Source organism: Melanotaenia boesemani, chromosome 21 (assembly GCF_017639745.1).
Source record: "Melanotaenia boesemani isolate fMelBoe1 chromosome 21, fMelBoe1.pri, whole genome shotgun sequence".
Lineage (NCBI taxonomy): Eukaryota > Metazoa > Chordata > Actinopteri > Atheriniformes > Melanotaeniidae > Melanotaenia > Melanotaenia boesemani.
The window spans coordinates 4160559-4178250 of NC_055702.1; the positions used below are offsets into that span (position 1 = coordinate 4160559).

The 17692-nt window shown below is 39.2% G+C and overlaps 1 protein-coding gene across 4 annotated transcripts in view; it reads left to right on the plus strand.

Annotated features, from left to right (window-relative positions):
* fmnl1b (formin-like 1b) overlaps positions 1-17692 on the plus strand; it is a 49034-nt gene that overhangs the window by 17105 nt on the left and 14237 nt on the right. For all 4 annotated transcript variants that reach the window (XM_041973486.1, XM_041973487.1, XM_041973485.1 and 1 more), the window contains 12 exons: positions 4451-4534; positions 5788-5871; positions 6110-6183; positions 6345-6428; positions 6577-6720; positions 10216-10303; positions 10519-10595; positions 11099-11192; positions 15157-15231; positions 15663-15773; positions 15889-16038; positions 16900-17001. In XM_041973486.1, coding sequence (XP_041829420.1) covers positions 4451-4534; positions 5788-5871; positions 6110-6183; positions 6345-6428; positions 6577-6720; positions 10216-10303; positions 10519-10595; positions 11099-11192; positions 15157-15231; positions 15663-15773; positions 15889-16038; positions 16900-17001 — 1167 coding nt within the window. The remainder of the gene's footprint in view (positions 1-4450; positions 4535-5787; positions 5872-6109; positions 6184-6344; positions 6429-6576; positions 6721-10215; positions 10304-10518; positions 10596-11098; positions 11193-15156; positions 15232-15662; positions 15774-15888; positions 16039-16899; positions 17002-17692) is intronic.

Sequence of the window (17692 nt, forward strand, 5' to 3'; positions counted from 1 at the left end):
TTTTCCTTTTTTTTTTTTAGGTCTTTTTTATTGTTGCAGGATTCCTTCTTCACTGTAAGCTTATTGATTATTTGGGCCTGCATTCTTCTTTTTTTTTACTTTATTGATTGATAGTGTGTCATTCAACAGCCAGCGTATTGGTCTGGCGTTGGGATGCACCCAGCGTTGCTGCCAGAGTCACTGATCTGCTTCAGTTCGATGCCTGACATGTTTCATCTTTATATTCCATGTGAGATCTGCTCTCATTTGTAAATATGAAACACTTTAAACAACACTGTAGAGCTCATTGTTATGCTTGTAATGTTCACTTTGGGCTGGTGTTACACAACGAATAAGAATATTAAAGTGCTTAAAATATTTGCACAGAGCTGAAACTGCTAATTACAAAAACAGGGTTTGGATTGTGGTCTATTTCTCACACGTCGTGTATTTGTGGTTAGTTTACTAAAGGTGACAGACTACATCAGTATAACGAGAAGAGGTGACAAAACGCTACTCTCAAGTTTTGCTTTAATTTGTGCAGCTTCCCCACTTGAAGGGGACGGAAACTTCTGCGTACTCAACTGGCTTCCACTCAAAGACACACAGTTTTCTTCTTTTATCTTCCATTTATTTTCCAGTGTTGTCAGAAAGACGGTTCTTTGGTCGAGACGCAGGTAAAAACCTTTAAACAAACCCACAGAAAGAGAAAGAAATTACAAATCCTGTGTATTCATGTATTCTTGTAACTCCACATAGATTATAATTCTCAAACACAGAAACTAAAGAAACGCCCCCGTTAAACACTGAACCCCGCTCTCTGAGTACACTTGAGTAAAAAAATGTACCATTTTCTGACTTCTATTTTCTAATTTACCACTACTTTCATGTGCATTGTTTGAAGTTATTTAAATATCTTAATATCTGCAATCAGAGCAAACAGATTTACAGCTCTGGCACTGATGGAAATAGTGGAAGAAATTACAACTGCAATTAAAAATAATAAATACACAATAGGGTTTTTTTTATTATTAAAACACATTTGTCACTATAGAGCATTCTACTTTAATTTCTAAGTTTCAAACATATGATGTGAAAGTATTAGTCTCATTCACTCGTTCTGCCATATTTAAGTTCTTGTTTGGAGATGTGGGGCAAACATAAAGCTTTTGTTTGTTTTACAGAAAATAGCAGTAAGAATTATTCACAAAGTGAAGCACACTAACACGTTGTTTTTCAAGTCAGGACTTATAAAACAAAGATTTTATTGAGCTTGAGTATTACCAGAATGTCTGCAGAAGATTCCAACATGTGGTGTTAAATTGTGGATTTTATTACAGGTAGCAGAAGATGTGTGTGAATATTTATTAGTTTAAAAGAATGTATAAAACTATAATATTTAGTGTATGAACTCAGTGAATGATGTAGATTGTAAATGAGTGTGTGAACTCTGATTCTTTCGTATTGATTGTGGATTGTCAAGTAATAAACTGACAGACCATCTATTTGTGTGTTATGTTAACAAAGGGGCAAGTATAAGATTTTCTTCTTCCTGCTCCTTTTCAAGCATGGTGGTGCATTAAGATGTGCTTTTGATTTATTTTGTTTCGATCTGAGGCCGTGCATATCCATGTGCTAAATAAATAAAAATGAATGAATGAATATTGACCCACATTGACATTTAATACTAATCTATTTACATAAAAAAATATAAATACTTTAGCTTGTGACTTTAACTATTATGTTTAAACTGACAACGTTAGTTCTATGCAAAGTCCACAAGTTAAAATACCAACACAAGTGAAATGTGAAGCCACAATATCAAGGCGACTGACCCAGCGCTAAGCTAAGCTAACACTCACACCGTAGATGCAAACAATCAGATATTTTCTTGGTCCATTTTGGGCCCTTTAAGCCCCGTTTCCACTAAGTGGTTCAGTCCAGGCCGGTTCTGGTAAGCTGGACATGCAGAGAATGTAAGTGTGTCAGCCATGCATCAGTATTTACTACAGGAGTTGTTTCTAAAGCTCTTCCCACAAAGTACATGAGGTTATTTTTCTATTTCCATGCAGCCACACATAACCAGCACTTATTGATCCATCAGCTTCATTCATCAGGCTTGATTTATCAGATTCACATCCACCATTGATCTGCTGCCCTTGTTTGTCAGAGTAGCACACGTGACTGAGCTCTCCATGTGTTTGTGTCTGGATGACTCAGTTTGTGTGTATATTTTTCACTTTTTAAGGATCAAAATTTAAAATTCACAAGCTCCTGATGTGGTTCATGTGATGATAATCTCAGAGCTGTGAGGTCTGGAGGTGAAAAGTCTCAGCTAAGTAACCGCTGCTGTTTGTCTCACCACAGTGACTCAGACTAGAAGACAAAACTATACGAGGACGATTCAGGGAAAATGATTCTGTACCAGTTTCGTCCTTGAGTGGGAGTCTCCTGTCTCTTAGCCTGGTTTCACAAGAGTGTGAGTTATAATTAGTGCTACTGATGTGTCTGTGAGCTGGTTTGTGATATGGGACACATCAGTACATTATAGGGTGTGAAAGAGGTCGAGTGTGCCGACAGTCTGACATCTAGACTGTTTAAAATTATACCAAAAACTAAACTCTAGCAGGTTGTTTATCATTTACAAAAACACACTTCGTTTGCTGCTGTTTTTGTCAAAGTGAGGGGTCTTTTTTCTCTCAGAATAAGTTTTAACCCAGAAATTCTTCTCTTAAATGTGGGTCAGAATGCAGGAAATTCATGCATGACTGTGGTTTAACGTTAGCAACGCACCTGTTGTTGTGTTGTGGCAACAAACATACTCACAATGACGAGTCAGGCCGACACAGAGCAGCAAAGACCTCTGACTCACGCAGTAACTCATTACTGGACCAGAACCACAGCAGAGCTTTCACCAGAGATTATAAGCAAACACTCGACTTTCTACACCAGACGGCTGCAGACATTCAGCTTTTTAGTTTTGATCGATGGTTTCTAATCTGACTAAACCTCCTTTAACTCACCTAATCTGCAGGCAGTTGCACCTGGCTTCAATTAAATGGATTTAACCCCATAACACCTGAATTTATTCACAATTTTTAAAAAACCAAATGAAAAAAAATCATGAAAAATAATTAACAGAAAAAGATTGGAACAAAATAAACACAATTTAAAATTAAATAAATTAACAACAATATATAACAATCGATAATATAGAAATAAATACCTAAATAACAGCAAATAAAAGCAAATAAAGAGACAAATAGAATAGGTAGATTAAAAAAAAAAAAAAAGATAGAAGTGGTTTGCAAATGTGCGACAATTAAGGGGTTAAACAAGTTAGTGTTTATGGTCCCTCAGTTATGTAACTTTGTTAAAGAAATGGCCTAAAAGTGACGGCAGTGAATAGAATCAGAGGAGATCTCAGTCTACACCAAAACCTCAAACTTCATCACGTTTTTCCTCTGCCTGTGTTTAGCTTTCCTCCGGCTGCCATGGATTTTATCTCGATAGTTTTACTCAACCAGGCTTCTGCTTTCTAACGTTACACTGTAAAGGTCTGTGTACATTTTGTAAAATTCATACCATGTTATCAGCTGCTGTGCACGGTGGATAAACCACGAACTTACAAAAGATTATACAGGAGGGAGGAAAAATGTAGGGACCAAGTTAGAAAGATGACAGAGAGATAAGGGAGATAAGTCTTGAGGTATTTACTGTATTCTATTTTACTATTGTAAACAAAAATATGTTTAAATTATCAGAAACTAATGGGTTGCTGAATTTAGTATAGAGTTACATATCAATAAGCATATCGATACTTAAATGCCACTTTGGACCAGCCACCTCCACACATTTTTAACAGGCACTGCAGCGGTCAGCCCTTCTTCACAGCAGCCACCTGGTGGATCCATTGTTTAAAGGGTTGCCAACTTCACGACTTCGCTATTTTTAGCGAGTTTTCAGAACCCTCTAGAAACTCTACAAAAAAAATAAATATGACCAGAGACAAATCTATTAACATTTTCTGGTGTTTTTGGAGACTTTTGGAGACGATGTGAAAACTCGATGAGCAGCAGATGTCTTTTCTTACATTAATGTACTTTTATTATATTGTTTTGGCTTTTTGTATTCTGACTTTTAAAAAAAAGATAAAGTATATAGTATTGAAAACAGAGTATCAAGGACCATCCTTAGTACTGGAATATCAAACTGATGGCTGTAAAAGAGGAGGATTTAATAGGACAGAATAGAATATTATTTTTTAATACCCAAAGTGAAATTATCACTGCGGTGATAAAAGTTTTATTTATTTAAAATGTTTCTCTGAAAAGACCAAAAATAACAATGAGCTTCTTTATTGCAGCGGGCTGAAGAAGCCTCTGACTGAAAACAGTTCTAGTTTATCACAATGCTGTGAAAAAAGATTAGTAGTTTTTGATCATTATTTTTATGTTCTGTCTGCTTCCAGAACACGATGAACCTTCCTCCAGATAAAGTGAGGATCCTCAGCCAGTACGACAACGACAAGAAGTGGGAGCTGATTTGTGACCAGGTAGATCTGAACTCACTTTTCACTGTCACTGACATGTGTCATATATTTAATACTGAACATGTATTTACTCTGTTTTTTGCTCCCTCTCCTATGTAGTATTCTTTTTCTGTCTTTCACAGCTGCATTGTAAATATAATCTTTTTTTTTATTATTTATTTATTTTGGGTCATTTCCATCTCGTGCTGTGGTTTATTTAGTGTCCATGACACTCATGACATTTACTCATGAGTACAACAAAATTGAGTCACGTCAGGAAATTCAAACTGCAATCAGTTCGTCAGACACAGTGCGACCTCCTCATGTTGTTAATCTTTATTTGGTTTGCTTAAGCTCAGAAACTGGGACCCAAACCTGAAATGACCTGATTATTTACTACTGGGACTAAAAAAATGCCCTACCAGCCCAGTGGGAAAATGTTTAAAGACTCATAACAGAGTTTCCAGTGCTTATATTTATTTTAACAGTCTGTGAAGTCAAATTTCTGTCTTAATACAACAAGAAGCTTTTAAAATAAATCCAGTTTTCTTGTTTCTACTCTTTTGAACGATGACAAATGCCATTTATTTAGAATTAAACTGTTTTGTTGCTAGCGCAGTAAAACTATATGTTTTAACTTCTTTAACCCTTTTTTCTTCATTCATTTGCTTAAATGAGTCTCAGCTTCCTAATAAGATCCAAATCAGAAGTTTGGATCTAGAACCAGCATCACCTCCATTCTGGTTTATTTCCTCTCTAAAATAAACCCCCATCAAGCTCCAGACAAACGTACCTGTATGCATCATAGAAATCTTGCTGTTTGTGTAATAATTTATCTTTATTTCAGTGTTTCACACTAAGTGGACCGAATACCAAACGAGACGAGGCAACCCTCACCCAGTATGTGAGGAAGCTCATCAATATTGTACATCGCCGTGGCAACAGGACAGTCATAACAACCTGTGTCCTGATGAGAGCGTGATGGAGGACACCTGTTGCTGTCATACAGCAGCTCACTCAGCCTTTCCCCTGTCGGATCATCGAGGCTCTTTGACAAATTTCAGAGTATATATTTAATTAGAGGCCATGAGTGAAGCTGAACTGGGTCTGAAAATAACTGCTGCACCACAGTCGAGCCATTTCTTACATTTGCATAAGAGAAGCTGTGTAATCAAAGTGCCTGTGTGAGACCCTGGCTCAGCTCTGCCCTGTCTTCCTACCGCAGCGCTGCAATCAGGCTTAATTACAGGCCTCTGTGTCTTTCTCTGCATCTTCAGGAGCGGTTTCAAGTGAAGAATCCACCATCTGCATATTTGGAAAAGCTGAAAAGTTATCTGGATCACGGAGGAGTCAGTCGGAAGGTATAACACAACAATCTGGCTTCCAACATCCCAGTTTAAAGTTTAAAAAGACTGGAATAAAATAAAGGATTACATACATTACTAAATTATAACAATAAATACATAAATAAGTCTGAATAAATTACATTAGTTTGATTTAAATAAATAAATAGATGTCAGACGTTTGTTGCAAATGTACGACACCAGGCATCAAGGGGTTAATCCAGTCTTCATAACTACTTCTAATGTGTTTTGCTAGTTTAAGAGACGTGTCCCAGAATCCACACAGATCCTGAGAGAGCTGGAGATTTCTCTGAGGACCAATCATATCGGGTGAGTTTCACTGCAGCTCATATTTAAGGGAAGGACTCTTCATCATCTTGAAATAAAGCCATGTTTTAGCTACCTGACAGAAACAGGATGTAAGAGCCCAGAAGGGACTGAAGACCATTTCATGTGCTTCCTAAATCCAGATATTTCTTTTCTTTTTGCAGCTGGGCTCAGGAGTTCCTAAATGAGGAGAACCAGGGTTTGGATGTCCTTGTGGATTATCTCTCTGTTGCACACAGCGCTGTCCCGTAAGTATCAACAGTCAAGGTCAAACTGTGTCTTATCTGCTTCACACAGCCACTCTGAACAATGTAGCTGAAGAAGGTCATGAAAGTTCGCAACATTTGTGAAACAGACTGTTTTTTTTGTTGTTTTTGTCATGACTGTGACTCGCAGGTATGATGTGGACACTTTGGAAAATGGCATTCTGCCCTCAGACAAAAGCAAACACACGGACAAGTCAGTGGAAGACCTCAGCAGAAGTGCCAGTAACTCGCCTACTAACAGTGCCTCCAAGGCCAGTAAGCCCTTCACTGTCAGGTACGGTCCACACTGGTCTGATGGGGGTGGATCTGTTCAGTTTGTAAAATGAGTCACATTCTTCAATCGAAAAGTGACAAAGAACACCAGATAATCATGAATACGTGGATAATAAAATTTACATTTTTTAGTTAAAACATCTTAGTTCAGATCTGTGAGCATTAATTGAGGATGTTTTTTAACCAGGCTGCAGAGAGAGTACTTATTAATCCCGTGAGGAAATTTAGATAAGAAAAAAATGTAGACATATAGAGAAAATAGAAATAAACTCAGTATACAAAATATATACAAGGGAAGCCCCTAAAAAACTACAAATAATAGCTGTACACACATATATATACAATACATACACACAACTACGATGATGAATTGGTGGGTGTGTTTGGGTAAAATGCAGAGATGATGATCAGCTCTCACACATGGAGGAGGTATTGATCAGGGTTGTTGTGAAAGGAAGGAATGATTTCCTGAACCTCGTCATGAAGCGGAGCTGCAGCATCTGTTAAAGAAAGAGCGGCGCTGTCCCTCCAGTTTACTATGTAGTGGATGTAGAAATCATCCATGATGGGGACCAGTTTGTTCAGAGACCTCCTGTCTCTGACTGTCTCCAGTGTCTCCAGGTTGTGTCCAATGATCTTACCAGCCTTATGGATCAGGTTTTTGATCCTGCTGGCATCCCTGGAGCTGGTGCTGCTCCCCCAGCACACCACAGCATACATGATGGCGCTGGCCACCACAGACTGGAAGAACATCTCAAGCAGTTTGCTACAGATGTTAAAGGATCTGAGCTTCCTCAGGAAGTAGAGTCTGCTCATCCCCTTCCTGTACACAGCATCTGTGTTGATCCTCCAGTCCAGTCTGCATTTCCAGAGTCACACCCAAGTATTTATAGATGTCCACAACCTCCACCTCCTCACCCAGGATCCTGATGGGCTGGTGTGCAGGTTTCCTCCTCCTAAAGTCAATAACCATCTCCTTTGTCTTGTTCACATTCAGAACGAGATGTATCCTGCTGCTCCGGTCCACAAAGTTGTTCACCAGCTCCTCCTGTCCATCTCTGATACGTCCGACCACCGCAGATGATCAGAGTATATCTGCAGGAGGCATGAATCAGAGATGTATTTAAAGTCAGAGGTGTACAGGTTGAAGAGGAATGGTGACAGGACCGTCCTGTGAGGTTCTCCTGTGTCACCGACTACCATCAGACAGGATGTTCCCCAGCCGAACCAACTTAGGCCTGTCTGTCAGGTAGTCGGTGATCCAGGAGATGGTGGCTGTGGTAACACCGTCCTGCACCAGGATCAGTAAAATCAAGAGTCCCAAAAGTCCACCCACATTATCCCAGAAGGTCTTGACATCTTGCACTGGTATGATCAGAAAAACTGCCTGGACCTCGACGCCACTGCCTGGTCAAGATTGATGATTTGGATGAGACAAACTGGGAAGCTTTGTGCAAAAGTGCATGTCTTAATAAAGGAGAAAGAGTCACCTGACCAACTGTAACAACCCCAGACTTAATTCAGTATCACCAAATGTTGAAGTGATGGCCGATCACCATCATTCAAGATTATTTCCGACCACATCTCTGGAAAACGATGGTTCCCTGCTATCCTTCCAGTGTTGGACAGTTCTTAACCCAGTTTTATCTCCTTAGATGTTTTCTCTGCTTAATACAAGTACTTTGACCCTTCTGACGCAGATTAACATCTTTTCCACGTCTGCAGCATCTTTCCACACGGCTGTTTCAGAGATGAGAAACTGTTCACTGCGTCAGCTGAGGTTAAATAACTTGTTGCAGCTAAAACATCATCATCCATGCGTATTTATCTAGAAGACTCTTATTTACTTAGTTAAATCCAGGTGGCGAGTTTTTTCTTTTTTTTTTTTTTTTTTTTTTAACTTGTCCTGTCCAGCATCATAGCAGCAAAATGATAATCTGGTTGCTGTATCGTGCTGAACAAATTTGCTCTGCCAAGGGGAGGCCTATGGGTAAGGCTCCTCTTGATAATGTGATTAATTTATTTATTTATTTACTTTGAATCACGGAATCTATGTAATCTTGCTGGACCCGACCAGAGGGGACAGAAAAAGATGGAAAACAGCAAAAAAAAGAGCAAAAGGGAAAGAAGAAAGGAGACTAAAAGATCACAGACAGAAGGAAAACGACCCCACAATCCACACCATCACCAGACAACAAACTGTTACACCTGTACATGAACACACCAGCTTCACTCAGACATTGAGTAAAATTGATAAGCTTTTTGTTTTGCAGGATGTCAGGGTTGTTCCAGAGGGGTGTAAACTTACATGGAAAAAGTGAGGATTTGGTTATTTTTAGAAAATCCCACCAAGCCACTAAGGAGGAACTGATATTGATGCTTTTAAAACACTTATGTGTTTTGATGGTTGAGCTGATGAATGGCAGATCAGTGATAAACACATCCTCACACAATGCTTGCTCTACATCTTTTCTTTTTTTTTTGACATGCAGTGTAATTGGATGCTGTAATATTAACATAAAAGAAGACATTTCCTTCTTGTTTAAGAAGTTGGCACCATTTCCTAAAATTTTAATAAATTATCTGTGACAGGTTTTGGATTTTTTTGTCCTGTCATTACACCTCTGTTCATACAGGAGTTGCAGGTTTTATAAGTCGGAACGAGCCATTTCACTCCCCTCTTCTGTTGGGTGTGGCTGATCTGGCATGCAAACGTAAATCTGGACACAGATTACACTCAGCAACCCTGAAAGAATGTGGTAACTGTATGAGAGTGTAGAGGACCATGCATGAGAGCCCATAATAACACACACCATAGAAAAATGGGTTGTTTAGTCATGTTTGAGGTTTTGAGTTGGTATTCTCTTCACGTACTTAAATATCTGCTCTCAAGCAGAAATGTTGGAGTTTCCAAACTGCACTGAGCTCATGATTTATTGAAGTGAATTGTGTTCACCGGGAGGATTTGGTTGAGATGTCGCACTGCAGAAAGGTTGTAAGACGTGAAAAAAGTTTCCTGCAAAGCCACTTTCTGAACAGAGGCGACTGCATTCTGATCATACCAGATCCACCCGCGTACGTAGGTGTTCAGCCTCTAGTCCAACAGCAGGTGTGTTAAAGTGTGAATGTCTGAGTGAAGCAGCCACTAAAAACGATCATCAGAGACGTGGGAGGCTGGAACTGTGCCACCTGTTTTATTACAGTCAAGTTGTTATCAGGAAAATGATCGTTCATCTTGAAATTGTCGTCGCTGCAGACATCATAAAAATCATTTATCAGTTTATCTGCCATTTCCACAAAAGCCGACCTAGAAGCTGCAAACATGTCAGCTGGAAGCCACCTGTCATTATTCTTCCATTATTATGATGTTAATGATAAAATGTGGGTTGTACATGTAGAAAACTTTATGTGATGAGGGAAACGTTGATGTAGCTTGCATTTATGTTTTTTGGTGGTTGTGGAGTCTGACCTGGTGGGTTTGACTCTTTCCAAACAGAAGAGCTCTGAGGAACTCGCGCAACGTGAGTCAGAAAGATGACGTTCATCTCTGCATCATGTGTTTACGCGCCATCATGAACTACCAGGTACCTAAAGCCACCCGCTCATTAAATGTTGTTTTTGTTATGTCATTAATTTGTCTCCTGTTTCAAACTAAGGTTTGGATATCTGAAGAATGAAAATGAGACACTGAATCATATTTAATATTTCAAGTGACTGTTAATTATGATGAAAAACAAAAAGATTTAAAGTAAATTTCATGGGAATCCAGACAGATTCAGCTGTTTGTGTGTTTTATTAGTCGGGTTTCAACCAAGTGATGAAGCATCCCTGCTGCGTCAACGAGATCACACTCAGCCTCAATGACAGAAACTCGAGGTGAGAAAACACACACACACACACACCACCAGTATGCAGTTTCTCAGTCTGGGATGAATAACGTACGTCTGAACACAGGAAACATCACTGATGAGGTTTGTGAACACGATGATGCAGACGTGTTCAGCAAAAAACAGAAAATATTCTGTAACTTTATTAAGTTTTTACAAAATACATTTAAAGCTTTAGTTCATTTATTTTAAAAGTAAATTAAAAGTGACAGATTTTACATTCATTTAGAGATATTAAGAAAATAAAAATGAAATTATTCATTTTAAGAAGCTGAAATGTCGATTTTAAATTAAAATGAACTATAAAAATACTTTCCACGAACTCCTCCGTCAGCCGGCAGATTCACTGCTGGAGTTAAATCTACAATTTCAGTGTTAGAATATCTGTCTCTGTTATAATATCTGTGTTGAAGCGAGTGGAAGATGAAGATTATTCCTGTAAATAGAATTCAGTGAAGAAAGCTCCTCAGTTAACATAAATCTGTTCCTCAGGACCAAAGCTCTGGTGCTGGAGCTGCTGGCAGCCGTGTGTTTGGTCAGAGGAGGTCATGACATCATCCTCGCTGCCTTCAACAACTTCAAAGAGGTCAGACGGGGGGGCGGGTTGCACTCAGACCCTCAACACGGAAGTAAAAATAGATTTAAGAGGTTTATGATCTTTCCAACGAGTCTGTGTACATAGGCCCAGATGAGTCCAGGTATGAAACTGGACATCTTAAACGTCAGAACTATCAAAACTAACAGATCTACATCCATCCATCCATCTTCCCACTTATCTGAAGTTGGGTGGTGGGGGCAGGGAATCCATCCTGTCACTTCTTCCAGCTCATCTAAAGGGGTCCCGAGTCGAGAGACGTCGTCCCTCCAGCTTATCCTGCTCAGTCTTCCCCAGAGCCGCCTCACAGAAAAAATATACAGTTAATGGAGGAGTTATATAAACGGAGTAATGAAAGAGCCGAGTACATTTTAATAATGTGGTTATAAAAAGTCCAGATGAGGAGTAAAAGAAGAAAATAGTGAAATGCTTTAATGGACCATTATTTCACATCAAAGTGCCGATAAGAGTTGATCCGTTTAGACAAAATGACATCAAATCCTGCATTAGATATCCACAATATCTTTTTACTACTTTACTACTACTACTACTTTACAAACTGATTAGTCTGAGGAGTAAAAACTGTATTTTAATTACTGCAAACCAACTTCAAGCTGAAATCAAAATTTCAGTATTTGTCTTTTTCTTTTTGTTTGTTTGGATCACGCAGTGATTTACAAATGTTTATTCTGGGATTTCTGCCGTGTGTGAAGGGTTTTCTTTTTTTGTGGTCAGAAAGTGGACTCTTTACAACCGTTAGTTTCATGTTTGTCGGCACCTTTTTCTGGGTTTATTACAGTTTTTCATGATTGATTAAACATGATGTTGAAATCACCTGCACAGCGAGCACATCCAGTCAGCACAACAGCCCAGAGCTTTGGCAAAAATACTTAATTATAAAACCTGTATTTTGTCTCTATATCAAACACATTATCCGTCTAATCAAAGTCTTTTAGCTAAACTAAAAACTTTTAGCCGTCTGACTTTAGTCATGATCTCTGTAAGTGGGCTTTACAGAGCAAATAAAAACCAAATATATTCCAGTTTTCCTTCAACTGTAAGCTGAATAAACATTTATATAGATGAAGAAAAGATTCTCCTTGAATGCTAAATCCATCCCTGCAGACGTGTCACACATTATGAATTTCTGTCTGCACTCAATAGTTCCTTCATTAACCTGATTTTTTTTCTAAGGATTCAGGATATTGTTGAGAGAAACCTGATTCATGTAAAATTAATCAGGTTTCTAAAATCCTCCTTCCACCTTCTTGTCCCTCTAAATAATGAAGATAAAGATGAAATCTTTATTGTCATTATACCAACATTCAATGTGCGGTACTACGAGATGGTCTACTGATCACCATAAGCTGCAATGAGAAATACTGTGTTAAAAATAAGATAAATAGTACGGCCATAAAACAAAGAAAAGATGTATTTTGCACGTGGTCCAATTCAAGGACGCAAGGCATTGATCAGAGTTACAGTGTGGTTGTAAAAACTGTCCTCAGCTTTCTACAACCCTGGTGTCCTGAGTGTGTACGGTCCCTCAGAAAGAAAATACGTAGACCAAAAAAAAAAAAACACACGCAGCCTGCTGTAAAATGTCAGGAAGGAAAACCAGAAGTTCTGATGTATGCTGTCGAGTTACTGTACTGGAGGCAGAAAAAGGTTTTAACTGGGCTCTCGATGAAATGTCTGAATGCTGAAGTAGGGAGAGAAGCCTTTCGTAGTGTAGTGGATCATATATCTGCTGTCTACACAAAACAACACAAAGATTAAATAAGCTGTCGACCTAAATGTGTGAAAAAAACAAATCCTGCATCACTGAGTCCGCTTCCAGTCTGGAGGAGAAGATGCATTATGACCTGGTGTCTTTCTGTTCAGTGTTTGCTCCTTTATAAAGCAATAACCTAAAAACATACATAAACACAAGCAAACAGCAGCAAAAGGAAAAACGGAGTTTATGTCTTCATGCAGAACTGCTGTGAGCTTCCGGCTCCCTGCTTTGCATGTCATCCACTGAGCTTCCTGTGCATCACCACCAGGATGAAATGGGAATTTTTTGGTGGTTCATCCGTGAATTTACACTTAGCCTCCACGTCTGCATTTTCTAGCTTTACCAGAAACTGGACACTCAGATCTAAAACTCCCGAACAGCTTCTTCTCCAAGCTGTTCAGTCCAGGACATGAACCTGGTCTTCAGTTCGTCTTTTTAGGTCTTTGACAAAGTGAGCGAGTTGAAACTTCTCACAGTGAAAAGTTTGAGTGGATAACAAAAATAAGCGAGTGTCTGGAGTGAAACAACGTAAATCCCACGTAAACAGATTTCAGGTTGAAATAGAGCAAAATCACAGATGATTTAGAAATTGCGGCCGGATGCATTTTGTAAAGTTACTGTAAAATTAAAAAGTACATTAAGAGCAGATGTTTTAGTGTTTTAACACTGGTTGTGTGCAGCGTTTTGCCGCGTGTGAGGCTGATATTGTGTTTGTAGTTAAACCTGTGCTGGTGTTTTGCTCTGTGTGTGTGCGGTTTTGCATTAATTAAAAACTAATATTATTCTGACTTCACATGTTTTAAAGAGCAAGTTTGTTTTTGCGTAGATGTAATCTTGTATTCTTTCCTCATGCTTCTATGATTTTATGACTCTCAGACTCAGCCCACATTCAGACACCAGTTACATACCAGTCTGTCCCTCACTGGTCTGACCAGCAGCTTAGGTGGATCCCTACGCTGAACCGCCCCCGTCAGCTGCTCCGTCCAGTTGTCACGCCGCCAGACAAAACTCACTGAAGAGCTAGAAGTGTGTGAAACAGTGCTCGAGTGGCCTCTGACCTCTCCTTGGCCTTCTCTCATGTTGTCCTGAGGAAGCAGCAACTGTTGCTTCATGTGGCAGCAACAATGCAGACAGACAGGAGCGTAAACCTGAACTCGAAGGGTTTATTTTTACTCCTGGATGTTAGAAACCTGTCCTGCAACAAGATGAGTCTCCCAGCTGTGTTTTTTCAGTGCTTTTGATTTCATAGCTTAAATGAACAGGAGGTAAACTAAGAAGGAAGCAAGTTTTTCCTCATTATTCATTTGAGTATAAACCTTATTTTCCACTGAAAATCTGACAGTTGAGGATATTTGCATGTTTGCAGACATAAAGAGGCTTTGTGAGTGTGTTCATGGAAATGCAGCAACATGTCACAGTGCAACAGTCTGTGTTTAATAATGCGATCTCTAAAGCGCACAAGTGAGGTATTACAAAGCAATACTCCTTAGTTTGGTTAATTTATTGTTGGTTTGCTCCTTCTGGGTCAGTGTGTAATAAAGCAAAACCTAAATAATGAAAGATGAAAGAATGAGTTGAAAAACCTGCCTGGCTGGCATCCGTTATCAGAGCGGTGACTCGAGCGGTGCTGCAGCACCGGCATGTGCGTGGGCGAGTCAGAAGGAGATGGCGAGTGATAATGCAGTCTTAAAGTAAAGGCAGGCGGGCGCCAGGCCAGGAGCTGGCTTATGTGTCCCTCAGCAGCAGAGCGTGGGCTTTGTTTAGGCTTGTGCAGGCCGTCAGGTTGGCATGCTGCATTATTTAGTGGACATGAGTGTCAGAGGTGCAGGAGGCGGGGAATCTGCTGAGGTGTTTACAGTCAAGACAACACAGTTATACTGTAGCTGCATCATCTACTAATGAGAAGCCTTGTTTTTACTCTCAGAGCTTTTATTCCCGACATTATTTCTGTTCCAGTTTCTACACACACGGCAGCACTGACCCTCCTCTGTTCACACTGCTGATTAATTAACCAGCATCAGATAAGAGACCCTCTGCATAATCTGTGTGCCGGAGGACACAAGTGTAGATGCAGAAGAAAATCTATGTCTGTGCTCACACTGCCCCCATGTGTGTGCTCGTGGCGAAGGCAGAGGACCTCATTTAAAAAGGAAGAACTAAACTCACCATGTTTTTCAGGTGTGTGGAGAGAAAAGCCGATTTGAGAAGCTCATGGAGTATTTCCGTAATGAAGACAGCAACATCGACTTCATGGTAAATCAGGGATTCAAGTTACGGTCTGGATGTTTAATGAAGGAATGATTGTTTTTAATATTTCCGTTAGTAAGCTAATATTTAAATTATTAACATATACATAAAAACTGGCAACAGAGCAGAAATTTAAACATTGAAATCTTACATCTCCAGCACTTATTCAATGCTGATGTTTTTCTGCACACACTTACACACACACACACACACACACCTGCATGGTTATCCTTACTGCGACATTTGAATTGACCACTTTCAGTGTGGACACAACCCAAACCCTAACCAGTTCATGTAAACCATTAACTTAACCTCAGGTTAGTCCTTAGCTCCAGAGCTAGCCAGTCTGATGTGACATGTTTAATCTTTCCAGCCTGGATGATCACAGATGAGGCTGCTGCTGGTTAAATGGATTATTTTCCCTGTCTGTCCACCAGGTGGCGTGCATGCAGTTTATCAACATCGTGGTCCACTCAGTAGAGAACATGAACTTCAGAGTTCACCTCCAGTATGAGTTCACGCAGCATGGGCTGGACGACTACCTGGAGGCAAGTTGGACTTTGGGCCGGATGTGTTGTGTTGTTTAGACTCTGCTGGATCCAAACATTGAAGTTCCTCCATCTAAATGATCTCATTTTTAAATCTTCTGTTTTGACTTTGCAGATGTTGAAGTTCACAGAGAGCGACAGGTTGCTGGTGCAGATCCAGGCCTATCTGGATAATGTGTTTGATGTGGGAGCTTTGCTAGAGGATGCAGAGTCCAAGAACGAACTGCTGGAGCACATGGAGGAACTGCAGGAACACAACACGCAGGTGGATGTACTGCTCACACACAGCTGCCCTTCAGAAAGCAGTAATTACATTTGGTTAAATGATAATTAGGATATTATTCCATTACATCGCCTATAAACTCATTAATGTGAGTGACTGGTGCCATAAACAAACCAGGGCGTGTTAATGAGTAAGCAGGATGATTACGTCAGCTGAGTTCGTCTGGATGGATGAAGATCCCTGATGTCATAAGCAAAAAGTCTGATTCACGCTCCTAATTTAATAATAAAACCAACCGTAACAGCTTAAACTTATCCTGAATCTTAACAACTGTTATACACAATCAGCTGAGATTGGCCAAGAAATATCTACTGTGGAGCAACTTAAGGCTTCATGAGATCCCATGTAGTCAATTCTCCAGGGGACCGTGGGGAGGATGAGTAGCATCCTCTTCCTCCTACCCACCGCTTCATTCGTGGCTTCCAGCTAGGAATGTTCTTCCATCTGATACCATATATTTTTTCTTGGTTTTACTTCTTTTTTTAATAAATCTGTATAATTTACAGTCACATCAGCAACTGGGTTAAAATCTCAAACATAAATGAAACAGCAGTAAAATCTGATTGTTAGATTATACGATAATGGATCAGTTTGTGTTGCTGAAGCTAGCTTAGCATAGTAGATCAGAAGGAACTGCCACATCTGTAAGCTCTGGCTCGTAATAATTAAGTTAATTAATCTTCTGCTTCAATTTATCTTTAATTATCATCTTTACTACTTGTGGCTGATCTACAGTTACCCGACCTTCATACCTAAAAGTTTTACTTTTTGTTTTGGTGATGTTTCTGTAAGTTGTTGCTTTTGTGGGTCAGAAATGTGAAGACTTTGCTTCTTGTGTCCCAGCTGAACACCAGGCTTCAGGAGAGTGAGAGGGAGGCCATGGAGAAAGTGTCCGAGCTGGAGAAGCAGCTCATTCAGACCACCAAAGAAGTGGAGCTTTTAAAGGTAGAGTACACCAGTTTCATCCTTTACCCTTTTCCATTTACAGCGACTAAAAGTAAGATGAAAATATGAATTTTAGGGGGGGTTGTTTGTTTTATTTCATGCAAAACAAACAAAGAGAATACATGAACATAGCACATGGACTAAGCCAAATGAAGTACAAAAAACACAGTGACATGTGAATGCAACTGTATGAAATGCAAGAGAAAAGTAATAATAGCTTCACAAATCATCTAAATCTTACTTATAATAGTATAAACAATAATAGTACTGCTAGTAAACAGTGGAGGAAGAAAAAAAAAGACTTTATAAGGTTAAAAATCCATAAATATTTGATATATATGACAAGAACAGATGCAAGTTTGAAGAATAAAAAAGTAGAAGTAAACATATATATATATATATATATATATATATATATATATATATATATATATATATATATATACACACACTCAAGAATGAATTTATTAACAATTCATAATTATAAATTATTGAGGGAAGAAACTGTTCCCAGATCTGCGGGTATGTTAACAGATCCCTCAGTATCTCTTATTTTTTGTAAGATGATGTTGTAGAAATGGGCCTGACGTGACATGTATGTTAGAATATGTCACATAAGACATTTTACTTCAACTAATGGTATAAACTTTGCTCAAAATCCTGTTGAACACAATCTGATACTTGTCTTCTG